Below are 17,359 nucleotides of genomic sequence, written 5' to 3'. Positions count from 1 at the left end.
AATGTTTCATAAAGATCTGGAGATGGGAAAGGTAGCGTCAAATGTATCTGGCTTCGCTGTCTTCCTTAGGTTCTCAGTTATTAATGTGTGTTCACTCTCACTTCCCTTTCTATTCTAAATGTGAACATTGTTAAATGCATGGTGGGTTTATAGCAGAAGACAGATGTGCGTAAAAGAGAAACCAATAGCTTGAAGTCATTCTCAAACATAACTCATAGCAGGCAGAATTCTCAGCTCCTTTTTGATCACGCATAGAGGTGAAGTCTGAACATGAGTGAGATTTAACAGAAACAGTTTTGAACAGCTGCATATTCTATGGAACTCATATTTGAAAATATGAAAACGAAATTTAGTTTGAGGATGACATCATGTTGGTGACTTATTCAAAGAGGGACTATACCTCTGATGGAGGTTGTGCATAATGTCTGTTGATATAAGTCCAATATGATTTTGAACAGACAGCATTTAAGTTTAAAAAAAAAGTTAATCTCTCTTACATATGATCTAATTTGGATGGGTTTTATATTTTCATTATCATTCTGCTGGGAAATTATACAAATGACTATCATCTAAATCTGCTTGGATTATTTACTAAATTAAGTAACACTGACTGCCAGGGATTGTGGGAAGCACAAGTGTTTCCAAGCTTTCCTCTAGTCACTCCTAGCTGCCCCTTGCTTAAACAGAAATGAACTGCTGGCATTCAAAACATCTGTGCAACTAGACTACTGGTGGCAAGGCCCCAGAGCCCCGCCGGCTTCTCTGCACCAGCCTCTTTTGAACTGCTGATCCAAATACACTGCACTTACAGGAATGGCATGTGGCTGCTATTCTGAATGGGGATCCTCTGCTACGCCTTTGATGGCTACCACTGTGTCCAATACAGGCAGGACATTTCTCCACTCTTCATTAAAATATAGATTTTTGGACGGTGGATGAGGATTTTTTTTTTTTTAAGAAACAGCCAGAGAACAGACTTACACGTTTTAGACAGTTCTGTTCTGGCGCTAGTGAGGCTGTAATTGGAGACTGCAATGAGGTTGGATTAGTTACGAACTCAGATGACGGAGGGCCCTGTGGTGTGTTTGAGTGTTGACGGGTCCGATGAGCAATTAGTTTTGTATTTCTGTTTGATTCAGATATTCACTCAACCCAGCAGGTGTCTGTGATATATAGCTTTATTTGGTATATCTAGATATAAATGACTAATTACACTGGGTAATAGCAGCCATCCAAGGTGTTGTAATTTTCATAATGAAACAAATTATTTGCTTAAGACCTTACCTGCCCTTTATAAAATACCGTAGTATGAAATGGGAACGTTAGAGCTGGCTCAACTGAATAGATGAAAAGTTACACACCAATGAAAGCTTTTAAAGACAAAGAACTTGTAACACACTTCAAAATTAAAAGTTTTGTGCGTTCTCTGGCTTTTTTTTTTTTTTTTTTTTTTTTTTAAACGTGATGCCGAAACAATAAGCTAAACTAAAACAAGGTATTATAACAGCACACAGTTTTGATATTTAAAGTGACTGATTGTTAAATGTTAATCGCCTCTTTAATGACGTGCGTAAAGCCCCTTTTGGTCACAACAAATGGGCGCACGACCGAATGGTTAAGTGTTTGCTCTGAAGACAATTATAACTGATTTGTTTCGAACTTCCACAAATAAGTTAATTACATCTTGCTAATCGTCAACAGCCGCATTGTTGTTCCAAATGTACCCAAACAGACGTCAAAGGTGACAGAAGACATCCCCGCTCCGGTGCGTAATTTGGCAGCAGCGCGTCCTTGGAAGTGTACCATTTGTCTTTCCTAGGTGAAAAGTTAGGGCACCTTCCGCAGCAGCGGTTGAATCTGAGACAGGACTACTGCTGTGGCATGTCAACAAAAGGGGCCACACTACCTGAAAAGTACCTTCAGGATTTTTCCTCTGCACCGCGGTGCTTCCACGGGGACCACAGGAACAGATCGCATTTAATAGTCTTTAATGTTTCTGTGTTGTGGCATAATCATTGAATAATAAAGTATGTAAGATTAGTGTGTCAGTTGTTTAATTCCGATCGAAATATAGATATCTTATTAAAAAAATCTACTATAATGTTATCTTTTGAAAGATATTTTCTCATTTTTAAGGTTAAAATGTTTGATTCTGTTTGTGAAAATAACTCTTATTTGTATGAACTACGACTGGAAACTGAGATGATATAACGATAGGAAAAAATCACAAAGTTCCACATGTTTGGTGCCAGACCCGACCGGATACCAGTTTGGGAAGGACTGATAGAGGGATGAAAGAGTTAACCAGGGGGAGGGCGCCTGCACATGGGCGGACAGTGGGCTATAAAGTCACCTCAAGAGCGCACAACAGGAGCAGCGTGTGTCACATCGAGCCGTACTTGAGTGACTTTGGTTTGTTTCATTCAGCAGGTCGAGGTTGAGATGATCGCGTCTTCTCAGTGACTCCACGACCCGCAGCAAAATGGATGAAAGCTGTTTCTGAGAGAAATCACTGTGAACTTTTAACTGGGGAGAGAAATATTTTTTAACTGGCCACACTTTTTCCCCCAAAAGGTACTGTCGTCGAAATTTACAACGGTGAATTCAGAATGAGGACACAAAAAACAGTGCGTAAAGCGGCTAAAGTGGAAGTGAGGTAAACTAAAGTGTAAAGCGGACAATGTGGCGGGCACACCGCGAAACAACTTTCCCGAGCTTGGAGAACTGACGAGGACGCAAAAGGAGCGGAAAAGTTTTAATGCTGTGCGCTGGATCGAGCCTGCGCTCTTCCATCGGATACACTGTGTTGACTGGATGATCAGCGCATCGAAATCGAATCATATGAGCAGCTATTAAAAGAGGGGAGCTCTTAATTCACGACACCCTACTGTTTGCAAAGAAAACCAACTGGATCTAAATTAACGTTAATTTTCACAAATTACATTTCCCAAAATTACTTTTCCCTCCGATCCCTTTTTCCCTTCTTTTTTGCAATTCTGGTTCCCGAAGTGGCTCCGAAGTGGTGTTGCGGCTCCTCGTCCCCGGCGGATCCGGAGATTGGAGTCTCTGCACCGGGAGGAGGCGGAGTCGGCGCTCCGGCCACAACTCAGACTCCCAAGAGCGGCCGCGTCAAAAGGATGGTGCGACTGGCGGCGGAACTGCTGCTGCTCTTGGGACTTCTTCTCCTTACCTTGCATATCACGGTGCTGCGGAGCAGTCCGCTACCTCAGGGAAATGTCACTCTGAGCTTGGATCAGGACGCAGCGCTGAGAGAGGTAAGTGAGGAGAGGTGTTTTTAGTGGGGAAACTTGATGCAAACGGTGAAATCTAAGGGATCTCCTCTGGTCACAGATGGGTTTGATAAACTGCTCATGAGACAATGGCTCAGGTAAAGTGATGCCTCCTTTCCCTGGGAACCCTGGGGTTTGTTGACATACACACGGATGTGGAATCCCTTGGCTGTCTCCCCGGGGAATGTATGGAGCAGGCAGAAGGAAGGGAGTTGAGGCAGGGTCAGAGAGACACCTATACCAGACGCACCTCCCTATTATTGGAGGTTAAATGTTTGCTGCAGGCGCTTCTCTGTCATCATGGGCTCATCACTGTCATCCAAGTATTCAGATGAGGCACAGGGTCATAGTTGAACCCCTGATTCCCCCCTCCTCCCCCAAACCTACCCCCTTAACAGTACTTGATGCAGTGTACTGAAGTCAGTATAAAATTTGGATTTTGATCATCAAGACAAAGACTAGTAATAGATTAGAGAAACAGGAATTTAGTCTCATTTTAGAAATCTCGATGTTCCATAGTTTTAACTGTAACTCCCTTTGAGACTGTGGTCCGTTTTACAGTTTACAACATGCTTCAACTAAATTTCAAAAGGGAGACATTTGTCAACATGACACCACTTAAGACAGGTTTCACAGTTTAACTACTCATTTTAATGTCAGCATAAGGCACACAGACTCCAGTCGAGCCTCAAATCCTAACTCTGGGTTAAGGGATCAGCAGACAGTGTCAAACATCCTTCAGCTGCTTTCTGATGTATATTTAGCATGCTACTGAAATACTTAAAAGTTCCTCTGATAAATGGCTATTTGGGCCGACTAGTGTCTCTTCAGAAATCCTTAATTGTGACCTGTAGGAGATGAACTGGAAGAAAAAGTTTTTTTTTTTTAAATCTCATCACTGTTTTCCAGCCTGTGCATATGAGCTACTTGGATTTAGTTGGATATTTGGGCATGTAAAGCTTAGGAAGTATTCCAAGAATTTATCAAATATTTGTCACACAGCCAAAATGCTGGATTGGTTGAGCTGGTATGGGGACCAGAAGGGAGTTTCTCCTGAGGAATTGAGGTAAAAATACTCAACACATGCCGCCCATTCCATCTCTTTTGTCACTTGTCCAAGGGTTTGGCTTGTGATGAAAGAGCCCAACATTGTCAGTCATAGCACATGTTAAGAATAGCACAAAATGTTTTGTTTTTTCCCTCATGAATAATCAACTTCAAACGGACAAGCTTCACTGGTTCACCACCGAGGACGGGGATGTCATCTTTTGGTCAGGCTTGTCACAGCCCAAAGGCTGTATTGTCACACAAGGTGTCATTATTAAAATCCCATTTATAGAAACACAAATGAGAGGATGCAACTCCATGCATAGTGGAGAAACGTCTCTTTGGTCCAAAGTAAATTAACCTCACTGGCCCATCCAATCCAGTGTGGCAGTGTAAAGTTAAAGTGATTATATTTGCCATTTGAGAATGTGTGCTGTAATAAATACTACTTATTGCATAGTGACTTGTTAATTTCAAGAAGTCATAATTCCCTCAAAGCATGCGTCCTTTCTGTCACATCCCAGTGAATAGAAATGCACCCACCACGAAGCATGTGACAGGAAGGATGGATACAACTTCAACCTACATAAGTGATGTACTGAAAAGCATCTGGCACAATGTGAACTGCCTTCATTTCCTGCCAGCCCCCCTGGGGGAAGGTACCCTGAGTTGCTCCCAATTGAAAATGGAGTCATGCCCCTTTAAGCAGCCCTCACAAAGTGAAAAAGGGGGAAGCGGGAAAAGAAGAAGAGATACTGTGAAGAGAGAGGGGGTGACTTGTGTGTGCAAGTGTTCATTCATGGCTTTTCAGAGAGGGGGGTGACATCCTGGGAGGCCTCAGATGAATTGAAGAATGGTGTGTCACTTTTGATCTCCAAATTAAAGCTTGTTCCTCATTGGGGAAGATGTGAGATGAGTGATAGGGACTGTAAAGCTGCTCCACCATCAAAAGGAGCACTTCTGTTTTCACATTTAAGTGATTTACTCTCATGCAGGATAACGGTGTACTGCTCTGAAGTCATAGGGGAAAACATCATGCTATCCTCATTAGAGTGGGTAGAAAATTGGATGACTGAGATAAGTGTTTCTGTACATAGTGACATATTTGACACAACTGACACACAGCTGTCATTCCTTTCCTGTGAGTAATTGTCATGTGCATTCTTTCCATTATTTTCAACAGCGCTGAATCTCGTATAATTGTTCTGCTGTAATGCTGTGACAGTAAAATTTGTTATTAGGACTTGACAAATTTCATGGTTTGTCTGTCACACTGCAATGTTTCCAGCAGGAATTCAGATTTAGTGAAATCCCTGTACCTTAGGGTGAAGGAAGCTTACTGTAAATGTCCCTGTTTCTGTTCAAGTATCAACTGTTTTTCTGCTTGTCTGTCTCAGTTTCCCTTCTACAATAGGCTTGAAGCTTGAACAGTCAGCATTACAGTATATTAATGTTTGGGAGTTATTTCCCATCAGCATCCATTGTCACTGGTACCAACAGATTCTAAACTGAATATCAATACACTGAAAACACAACACTGTAGTAGCATCTGTTTTGTAATGTTTGACTTGTCAAAGCTATAAAATCTATTACATTAAATATTGTTTTGTCAACCTTCACTTATACTTCACAGATCATTAAGAAGTCATTTATAATGGGATAAAGTCAATCACATAACAAATTAAAGAACTAAAAACAATGGATTCTAACTTTTTTGCATTTTTTAAATAAAATATAATTTAAATGTTCAATGAAATGTGCAGTATGTAAATCAGTTATATTTTAATAATAACATTGCAGTTAGTAGGAGATGGATAGGAATCATGTCTGAACACATCACTGTAAAGACATAAAAACTATCTGAATGACCCTTTGAAATGAAATGATGACTTTGTATCAGTGGAAATAGCAGTGACACTATGTTTTGCCATGAAAGGCAATCTTGAAACTTTCGAATACATCGACTCTGCAGCAGCGTACAGGACTGTGTCATCTGCATATAGATGAGTGCAGTTGTCCATGGTTCTTGATGCTGACTTAAATCTCAAAACAATGCTCAATATTGTCTGAGCGATAGGATAGTCAAAAAATTTTGAACTCACTGAAATATAGTTATCCTTAGCATTTCTGTGGCCTGGAAGGATAAGAAAAGGTAAAAATGTACATTTTTTAAGGGACAGCTTGCGTTGTCAATTTCTTCATATCTGTAGTCATTTTTCAATTTCTGGAGACTTTGTAAATGTCCAAATTGTCCAAGACTCATTTGCAAATGATCACAGAGAAAACAAACCGCACAGTATTTCTTTAACAAATCTGTTAATCATGGCAACACAGATTTGTAGAATGGAACAAAATGTAGCACATGTGACACAAGTGAAGATTTATATGGGATTAGGCTGGAGAGTGGAGCATTAATCTGCCTGCAAAGACTCCAGCTATTTATTTTTTTTGGAACATCTGACGTGCTAACTACAACTACCAATCACGGAGAATACATAAGTAGAAGAAGTTCTTTACAACTAAGTAAATTGATGTTTTTCTCCTCAATCAGTTGAGTGAGTATTTCTGTATCTTTCTTTTAATGATAGTTATTATGAATTTTAAAAAAAAACATCTCATCCTTATGCTGCCAAAAAACAAGTGGTTATGAAATATGTGGTTGCTGAACTCGTTCTGGTTTAAATGATTGCTTGTGTCATCAGAATCATAAAACTGTATTGTCTGAACTGAAGAGCGGCTTGTGTGGTCTGCAGTTAGACACTTGTATAGTCCACAACAATACAATTTACTGAGAAGAGATCAAGCACGCTTGTTGTCTGTAACCGTAGTAACCGTATTTTGTATGTATTCTCATTGTGACTGAAACCTTGTGTGTTGTGCTGCCTTCTCCCTCAGTGGAGCTCAATTACATCCACTGAGTGACTTCTAAAGGCTGGAACTTGAAAGAAAGGTTATCACATGGGCATCTCAAAGCCCAAGTAATTGTGATAAAACGAAAGCGATTCCTGTGATGTTCACATAAAACGTTGATCCCTGGTGCACATATTACACTGCTGAAATAACCTTTTTTCCATACTGAACCCATCGCCATTACTGACTGGTTACAGAGGAGACATTTGTGACTAAGACAATTGATTAGAATCTGCTTCTTCATCTGCATTTCTGCAAACTGTAGGATTTTGAAAACAATTTCTCATAAAAACTCATCTTGTATAAAATAAAGCCTGCTTTTATTTTGTGGACCGAGGCGAAATTAAGATCACCCGGCTCTCCTCAAAATGATGTGTAATTACATAAAAATTGTAATTATGATGTTAAAATATATAAAGCAAACTTTTTAAAACTCTTTGAAATGTATCAGTCAATTCTGGAGTGAGTTAACAAGAGGAATGCTAAATGGATATGGGCAGCTAATGTAGCCCCAAGAGGGCACAAGCCAGTGCCTTATTGTGCTGGTCCCAAACCCGGATAAATACAAAGGGTTGTGTCAGGAAGGGCATCTGACATAAAACATTTGCCAAATCAAACATGTGAATCAAATCTATAACTTCCATACCAGATTGGTCGAGGCCCAGGTTACAAACAACCACCCTCGATGCTGTTCACCTACAGGGTGCTGGTGGAAATTGGATATGGGCAGCTGCTGTCCCATTTGCAGGTGAAGTTAAACTTCATGTACGTTTATAATGCTTCCTCCCTTGCTGTGTAGATCCATTTACATCAAGTGCACTGTCCAAGAGTGCACCTTGGCTGGACACAAACAGCTCTACTGGGGGCTTTTGTGCTCACCACAATGTGGCTGAGCTGACACTTTGTCTGTGACTGGCCACCGCAACTGCATAGCACTGTTGCCATATTCTCAGGCATCAGCGTGGCCACAAAAACACTAGGGAGGAAGAAATGGGACATGAAAAAAAAGGAACATGATTGATGGCTTTCTTTGATCTTATTTTCTGCCACCCCAGAATGGATGATTGCTGACTACTTATAGCTGTCTGTCCAACTGGGGAATAATTGTTCCGTCTTCGTATACCTGACAGGAGATACACACTTTAACTGCCCTTTTGGGACAAATTTATAACCCCTGCTGTCAGAAAACCAAATGTTTCTTTTCTGTCTTCAGGGAGGCAGATGTAATTATTTTGCAATGTTTGCTTAGGTTTCTCTGTATAGCCCTAGAGCAGAAAAACCTTACATCGCTCTTTTCTCCCAGCCAAACACCAGAACATGCTAAAAATGTCCATATTATATTACTATGGTAAAGCAACAACATACTCTGTAAGTTAAAAATGGAAAAAAATATACAGTCTAACCATGACACTGGCTCTAAATGCAGGTTCTCTAGACAGATTACAGTATATTTTAGTGGAAGCAGACAAACACAGAGATGTTTGTCCCACTGGTTCAGCCGCTCCTGCTTCCTGAGCTCCGAGTAGTCAAGTAGTCTTTCCACAGGATTAATGACAGAGGTCATGGCCACATGAACCTCTGTCAGCAAGAGAGCTCAATCTAATGTTGTTTAGTGTCCAGCCACTTGACTTGTCAAGTGACACACAGGGCCCATAGTCTAAAGATTTGCTTGAAAAACTAGAGGGAAACAAGAAAAAGAAACATCTAGTATTGTGAATTCATAAACCATGAACTAATTATGGTTATGTCCCCTGCTTTCCTTTTCCCTGCAGAACAAAATAAATGCAAAAAGAAGCTCCTCGACTGAACTGGCTCGCAGAGACCGGAGACCTGGTCAAGAACACCGGTTAACCCACCGGCCTGCCACCCTCCCGTGGGCACAAGGCAGCAATGTACACAGGGATGGCCCCGGAGCGTTCCTCCTCGATCTGCACAACTTCCCCGACCTCTCCAAAGCAGACATCAATGGACAGAATCCCAACATACAGGTGATGCCGTGTGTCTGTGCACCTGCTAGTGAGCTTTGATGCTTTCATTCACATGTAAGACATGGCTACTCAAGCACACAGGACAGGAAGAGCTAACAGGAAGAAAGAGAATAGTTTGGTGCACATCACCACGCCTCCCTTTTCTTTCTCCCCCTCCTTCATTCTGCCCCAACCCCTTTCATACTGCTTGGCTCATAGTGAAGCTTAAGATCGATATTGAGGTCCCGTGTCCTTCTTGATGGCAGCTGAAAGGCAGGCACTAAGCAGCAATGCTGCTAACACATGTGCAGGAAGACAGACAGCAGCTTATGTAAATATGTGGTGAGCTCTTGCCCATAAGTCCTTCAGTGGTGCAGATGGCTGAGTAACCACTGCCATGTTTAAATGATTCCCCTGTCTAATCCAGCAAGGGGGTCTTTCCATTTCTGACAGCATCACTGCTAAATCCGAGCATGAACAAAGTGTATTACTATCTCTAGATGTGGGAACAGAGCAGAGCAACCAATTGAGCAAGGGCGTGAGGCTGTGGGAGAAGGCGAGGGGGAGGAGGGGAGTGTCTTTTGATCCTGGGATTCATCTGGCTTTCATGGTCTGGAGGAGGCAGAGTAGCCCTTTGAACTTTGTGTTTAGGTGGAGAGAGCCCAAGAGGTGGGAGGGCGACTGTGGGGCAGGGGTGATGGTCCCCCCTCATCTGGGAGGCACATGTGTTAGGACAAAAAGGGAAAAGGGGTGGGGGTGGGGGGTTATATTGTTTTTAGGGGTATCGCAATATGTCACGTTTTGGCAAATATTGACACATTCTGCTCAAAAATGTTCATGTGTCTTCTGTGACTGTCAACACCTTTAATCTGTGGACTTCTCTTCTATAATGCAGGTGACCATCGAAGTGGTTGATGGACTAGAGAGCCACGAGCCAGAAAAAGGCCTTCGAAAGGAAAGCAAACCCAACTGGGCTTCTCCCAACTGGAGGAACTGGTGGCCCCAGTCTTCATCATCTTCGTCTTCCACCACTCATCAAACAGAGGAGTATGATCGCTCCTACGGGAGCAATAGTGAGGATAGCAACTTCCTCCGGCCGTCACAAGAATGGGAGAGGAGGGGAGGCGCAGGAGGAGGAGGCAAAGCTCAAAGCGAATACGGTGAGGATGACCGGAGTGTTTTCGATGCACTATGCAACATATTGAGGCGGGCTCACAGGCTCTTATTGGAGCTCTGATCTCTGATGTTTTCACAGAAGGACCGAGTCTCATGTGGAAACTGTAATTTGCAGATTTGCCGATTTAAACTGTCACCATAATAAGTGCAGTCAGTCAAAGCATGCCTTTGGGAGCCTCTGATTGAAGCCTTTAACACTCTTTTTTTATGAGGAGGATTTTTCTGTGGTGCAGAGCTCGCTATGTGACACGGTTTAAACGCCTCTGTACATCAAATTTGAACAGCAGGAGTGGGGCCAGAAGCTTCACTGCCCCATCATTCTCACAACACTCTCCAAAAGCAAACCCACAGATAAATCTGCCGTGGAAGAATTTACACACAGAGTCATACAGTATGCATCCAGCCCGTGTTGTAGCATGCCCAAACCAACATGGTCGAACAAGAATGCATGTGCTGTGGTTAATGTCCTTTTATCCACTTGCATTATACAGGAGTTAAAAAGGAGATTTTATAATCTCTTTTCCCCAAAGCATAGCCCATTTTTATGTTTCTGGCTTGTTGCTGTGGTCAGCTGTCATCTGTATTTCATGCACCACTGATGGACAAGGAAAAGTTTTATTACTATTACTTTGCTGGATTTAAACCTGGTATTCATACATGTGGACAGGCAGCAAGGGTCATCTTCACAGCCTGTTATTGGATAATACTGTTAGTAGGCTAATGGCAGCTTGTTACAAAGGGTTCTGAGCTGCAGCCAGCCGATGGGTTGCAGTGAACTGTGGATGAAGGAAGAGAGCGGCGCTAGATGTCTATCTGGCTTGTATTCATACAAAATGCTCATAATGAGGGGCAGATGGTAGCAGAGGGGTGTATAGAAGGCTTGGGCTCCCGCCAGAAATGCTTCCACCCCAACATGCCCACATTCATTCTCATTGATGGAGTACTGCTTTCAAGATGTTTGTGTGTGGTAGTGATGGTGGCAGTGGGCTGAGGCAGTTGCACTGCCTGGTGTAACTGTTTCTATGTATACCCATTACATCTTCTCAACAGTAATAGGAGTTAGAGAGGATTTCTTGCTATTTCACTTTCCATTTTCAAACCCATTAATCACAGACAGTGCATTTGAATGTTGTCTAGCACTATTATGTAAGTGAATACTTCTATTTACAATGTCCCCTGCTGGATCCCCTGTAGGTTTATTGGATTTTGCGAAGATCTTTGTGGGACGTGTTGGGAGGCTTGCGGGAAACCTGACCTGAGCATCTCTCTCTTTATCTCTCTTTCACCCAGACTATATGGACGGAGAAGGTGACTGGAGTAACTGGTCGGTATGCAGTGTGACCTGTGGAAATGGAAATCAAAAGAGAACTAGGTCATGTGGTTATGCCTGCACAGCCACAGAGTCCAGAACATGTGATATGCCCCACTGCCCAGGTAAAGAGCAAAAAATTGTGTTCCAATTAAGATAGCCTTAATGGACAGGTTGTAAATGTGTGTGTTGGCTTCATCTTTCACTGCATTCATTTCTCTAAAGGTATTGAAGATGCCTTCAAGACAGCAGCTACTGAGGTCAGCCTGTTAGCGGGAACAGATGAGTTCAATGCCACAGAGCTCTTTGGTGTTGGTAAGATTTTCCTGTCTCTTCTGTAGCAGCATGGGAAAAACACACTTTAATGCTAGATATTACACCTAGTCACACTTGGTTTCTTCTTCTTCTGTTGGGGAGAGCTGAGGAGATGTAACACTATCTGCATTTTTATTTCTGGCAGACACAGACAGCTGTGAGCGATGGATGAACTGCAAGAGTGACTTCTTGAAGAAGTACATGACTAAGGTGGCAAATGACCTTCCCAGCTGCCCTTGCTCCTACCCCACTGAGGTGGCATACAGCACGGCGGACGTACATGACGCTCTCACGCGCAGAGATTTTCGTTGGAAAGATGCCAGTGGACCGAAAGAGAAGCTGGAAATCTATAAGCCCACAGCTCGTTACTGCATCCGCTCCATGTTGACGCTGGAGTCCACCACACTGGCAGCACAGCACTGCTGCTATGATGACCACATGAAGCTAATCACTCGTGGAAAAGGGGCCGGAACGCCCAACCTCATCAGCACGGAATTTTCAGCCGACCTGCACTACAAGGTGGACATCCTACCCTGGATCATCTGCAAAGGAGACTGGAGTCGCTATAACCAGGCCAGGCCACCAAACAATGGGCAGAAGTGCTCCGATAATCCTCAGGATGAGGACTACTACAAACAGTTTGAAGAAGCAAGGGAATTCTAGCCCACTCTTTAGTGAAAGGGGAAAAAACACACTGCTTAAATATTCAGCTAAACCTAAAAAATGTTGCCAAAACCATTTTTAAATTCTCTTTTAGGTCAAGTAGAACATGAACATTTAGGCTCTGAGGAATAGGAATTACTGCTTATTTGACCCGAGAGGAATAAAATCCAGCAAAGGCAGAATGTTTTCTCGACTTTCCTGGTACAAAATATTGCTTTATTTTCTAATAATTTCGTAATTTCTCATTCCCCCCCCCCCTCTCTCAAACTAAGATTTGATCACTAAAGGGAGAACTAAGTTTAAACTCTTAAAAGGGAAAATTATTATAATACGAATCTTGTTTAGATTGTGTACATGTTCATCTCCATTGTCTGTTTATTTGTGGTAAATCTGTTTATTTGTGTGGGAGCAGAATAATGAGATCCTTCAGGAATGCGTGAGTTTGGATGGAGATGGGGGGGTTATTGAGCAGGGCTATCCAGTTTTCTCCCATTATACCATCCTCATGTGAATTTACTGTATTTAGCATGCACATTTCATCTTATTTTCACAGTTAATTTACAATATGTCCTTTGTGTCTCTGAGGCAGAACGTCACTGTAAAAAGCCTGCATTATTTTTGTAAAGTATTTATTAAGTTGTAGCTGCGTCTGAGTCGGGTGTCTATGACTGTGGTTTCTGATTCACATTTGGATGAATGCGAACTTGAGATTTGTCTCGAGCTCAAACTTGCAACCAATGTGCTTCTCCGTCTCAAATTAGGATTAAACCATAATAGAGTGTAAAGTATGTGTGAATTCAATTGTACGTAAAGTTGTTGTTGTTTTTTTTGAGATATAAATCTAAGAATAAATTTTCTTAAAGCCTATGAATGTCTTACTAGAAATAAAACATTTGCATCTCTCACATAAGACAAGTGTGTTACAAGGGTGTAAATGAATAAGGTCTCATCAGTTTGTTTTTTTCTCTTGTCAACTCAACTCCAACAAGAGCTAGTGCACAAGACTTCTATTAGTTCCATCCACCTTGGCTCTCAGGCAGGCCTTCTGATGAGATTGTGATATTTCTTCAGAGGAGGCGGGAGGGTAAGGTTCCATTGAATGTGACTCAGATTCTTTCTCGTTGGCATGTATCCTCACATTCCTGAGTAATTTCTCAGTGTACTCTCTCCCTCTCTCTCTCTCTCTCTCTCTCTCTCTCTCTCTCACACACACACACACACACACACACACACACACACACACACTACCCATCCATAGCGAGGACCTCTGACCATCCCCTCTCCTTGCTGAGTGCTGCAGTCATTGTCACACAGAGGAAGCCATTCATGGCGCTTTCATTCCTGCAGTCTCGTGCACGGCACAGCTGGCCGGGCGCAGGCCTCTTCTGTCTAATGCAGCAGGCCCCAGCACGTTCCACATCATCAAGGCTCGACTCGCAACCGCCTACTTTCTTCACTATTCATACAAAATTCCACTACGACCTATTTATCCCAAACACAGTCTATTACCAACAGCCCACCCACAAATATTTGCTCTAAATCACAGATACATTCATTGGAGCTGCAGACAGTTATTCCATATTGTGTAAAGCTTTTTTTTCCCCTCTCATTTGTCCTTGTCCTCAGTTAAAACATGGTTTGAAGCTAAGATTACAGTAACTGGCATAGATGGTTATCTCAGCAGACCGTCTGCTGAACCAGGCATGAAGATCAAAGTGAGGTGTTGTTCTGTATTTTGAGAGGCAAGCTGAGATTGATGACATGCCTCCACCCTCCACCACTCTGCCCTAGTATCTCTTCCCCAGACAGGCTCCACGTGTCTCGAAGCAGGCAATTACTCTTACATTCTCATTTCTTCTCCCCTTCCCTGCAAACAAGAGCACAACTTGTTTCCTGAACTGAGGTACAGGTAGGACTGCAAATTCAGAGTTAAATGAGTTTAAAATGGAGACCTACTGTACTACAGGGAAAACATGTGTTGGCTGTGGGGCGTCAGTAAGGCCTCGCTTATGTGTTACTATTTCCAGGACTCTGCTCTGGTATGTTTCAAAGGATGCAAAGCACCATATTAGTGGTATATTGTCAAGGATCTGAAAGGGTTCATTAAGCATCACCAAGATATGATTGTTAGTATTTAGCCTCTATTTTTGTTATGAGAAGAAAATTATGTGCAACACACTTACACTGTTTTAGATGGAGACTGACAGGACTGACTTCTTAAAAGATCTGCAGACAAGACCTAACAGTGGGAATAAGAAACCGACCAGTTAAAAAAGATGGGAGAAGCCAAGACCTGGACGAGTGGACATTGCACTAAATGAAGAGAAAGCTCACTTTCCTGAGGAAACATTTCACATCAAACCAAGTCCAAGCGGTTTGTCATCCATGTTGACAGACTTTTAGTTAGTAAACAAAAGCAGTGCATGCCGGCAATCAGGCATCTTTTTGTTTTGTGGTACAGTGCAGATGTGGCAGAGCCATTTTTAGCTTCTCTCCCTTGCGTTCTTTCACTGACTCCCTTGTGCTGCTACTTTATGGGTGGTGTGGCACAATGCAGGAAGTGTCTGGGCCACAATACCGCAAGGCCCTAACGGCACAACAAACCTAATTAAAAGGTTTTTCTTTGGTCTACTAATCTGCAATAGCTGATCTGGACAAGGAAGTTGCTCATAGCAGCTCTGCCCCTCCCTCTAGACCTCCAGTTCCAACGCAATGTCACACTGGGGAGGAGCCACTAGCACATTCCCTGCTATAGGATTGAATGTTTGGCGCTTTGGCACCACAGTTTAGGAGGGAGGGTGTAAAGCTGAACAAACAGGTCATGAAACTGTGCTATGAGCTGAGCATGAGTGCTTTACTTAACCTGCTGCAGGGATCTGAATCACACAATCTACTGCAGAAAAATGGCAAAGCACTAATTAAACACTCTAATTAACTTGGATGTATTATATCATCATGCAATATGCATAATCATGTTAGGAGGTGCAAAGTGGTTTAAGTGGCATCTGCCTCTGGCTTATGTCTTGAGCACCAGCTCAGATGAAAGTTAGAATAACATGGAGCTGCTCATAGATTTACAAACAAAAGCTGTTTGACAAGTGCAGAAAACACAGGGATAATCCACTTTGCTCCATTAAAAAAGCTTTACTCTATTCACTCACTTTTTAATGAACTAATGACTAATGCACCACCACACTTTATATGCTTTGCTAGCAATGCATAATTTTAGAAGCAATGCCAATGGGGTTTTACGGAGATAGATTATTTCTGAAATCCAAAGGACCATTGTCTAGACCTAGAATATCCTTTTCTGAATCACCGTGCACTCATTCAAGGTGATTGGTTGTATTATGTGTAAGAAAACAAAAGAAGGCTCAATGGAAATTATCCACGGTATCCAGAGAGGTCAGAGTGACTACATAAGTCATGATAATACCACTCATATTCTCAACCGTCTGTGCCCAGACAGTGAGCATGATGTCAGAGGATCCTCAAGTGCATAAAGGTGAGAGTCGTCTGGCTCCTCTGAGTCAATTCTGGCTCAGTCTGACAAAGGTAACCCCATTGGCTGTCTGGTTTTAACCCCATTTCTGAGTGTTGATGTGAGATACTGGCACAGAGGGGCTATGAGTGTTGAGGGGATTGGTTGCCCGAAGGTGGTGAGGGAGGGGGTTCAGTGTGAGCACGGAAGCTGCATAGCCGTGATTCACGGTGACAGCACTGCCTGGCATGTGAGGACAGCAGGCCAGGCAGGCAAGGCTGCTGCCTTTGATCTTTATTTGCTCCACCGTCTGTTTTGCATTTAAGAGCCTTGCTGAGCACAAGGCATTGGATACACCTTGAATGGCTCAGGGTCCAGTCCTCATTTTAAAGACCCAGGATCCTCTTTCAAAGCTAAAGGGATCCAGGACAGACAGGGATGATGTTTGATGGGGAAACGTCTGTGCTGAGTTGGGGCAAAGGTCTTCCAGCAACACAGATTATGTCTGATGGAAATAAGTGCACCATAAAAACACATGATCAAGGTAATGAACAATGGTGTGTGGATAAGGGGCAATGTAGCACATATTTCATTTAGACGGACCCTCAAGATCAAACCAGCATCAGGAAACAAAAACAAACAGGCAGAGCACCTCTTTAAGCTCCCCCTGACCTGTCAAATGAGTTTTACACTTTAATAAGGTCAAAAAAAACTGTGGCGTCTTACACTTGAGAGGCCAACCTCCTGGATACCGTCCAAATGTGGCCCTTGATGCGCTGGTAGGGATCCATCTTCCTCTTGGTAGTGAATATATTGATCCTGACAACTCTGTTGCCCATTCCTGTGTCTACAATCCACAGCCAGCAGCTGCAGTCGTGCTTGAGAGGAATTAAAATTTTGGCCAATGCATTCTCAAATATGAGTTTTGTAATGTAAAAATATGACAAAGGCTCTAGCTCCCCACGACGGCGGATTAAGTGGGTCGGAAGATGAATGTTTACACAATTATTAAGAAACGCTGGAGCATTACAAAAAATGGTCATATAATCAATATGTTTTAAATGTGAAGAAAAACAAAGTGGGAAAGTGGGAAAGAATGTGCACATTCGGTATGCGGGAGACTAAATTAATTTCCTTCAATTACCATTCAATGAACTTCCAGACATATATTTCTGGCTTCCACAGTAGATGATGATAGTAC

At 42.5% G+C, this 17,359-nt stretch overlaps 1 protein-coding gene across 1 annotated transcript; it reads left to right on the top strand.

Annotated features, from left to right (window-relative positions):
• The first annotated feature begins 2,379 nt into the window (after positions 1-2,379).
• Positions 2,380-13,544, top strand: ism1 (isthmin 1). Its single transcript, XM_068327313.1, has 6 exons — positions 2,380-3,275; positions 9,020-9,235; positions 10,110-10,374; positions 11,681-11,824; positions 11,925-12,014; positions 12,160-13,544. The coding sequence occupies exons 1-6, from the start codon at positions 3,138-3,140 to the stop codon at positions 12,675-12,677; spliced, it is 1,371 nt and encodes a 456-aa protein (XP_068183414.1). The 5' UTR covers positions 2,380-3,137; the 3' UTR covers positions 12,678-13,544.
• The last annotated feature ends 3,815 nt before the right edge of the window (positions 13,545-17,359 follow it).

The sequence above is a fragment of the Antennarius striatus genome, chromosome 11 (assembly GCF_040054535.1).
Source record: "Antennarius striatus isolate MH-2024 chromosome 11, ASM4005453v1, whole genome shotgun sequence".
Taxonomy (NCBI): domain Eukaryota; kingdom Metazoa; phylum Chordata; class Actinopteri; order Lophiiformes; family Antennariidae; genus Antennarius; species Antennarius striatus.
This window is presented reverse-complemented; position numbering and strand designations above follow the sequence as displayed.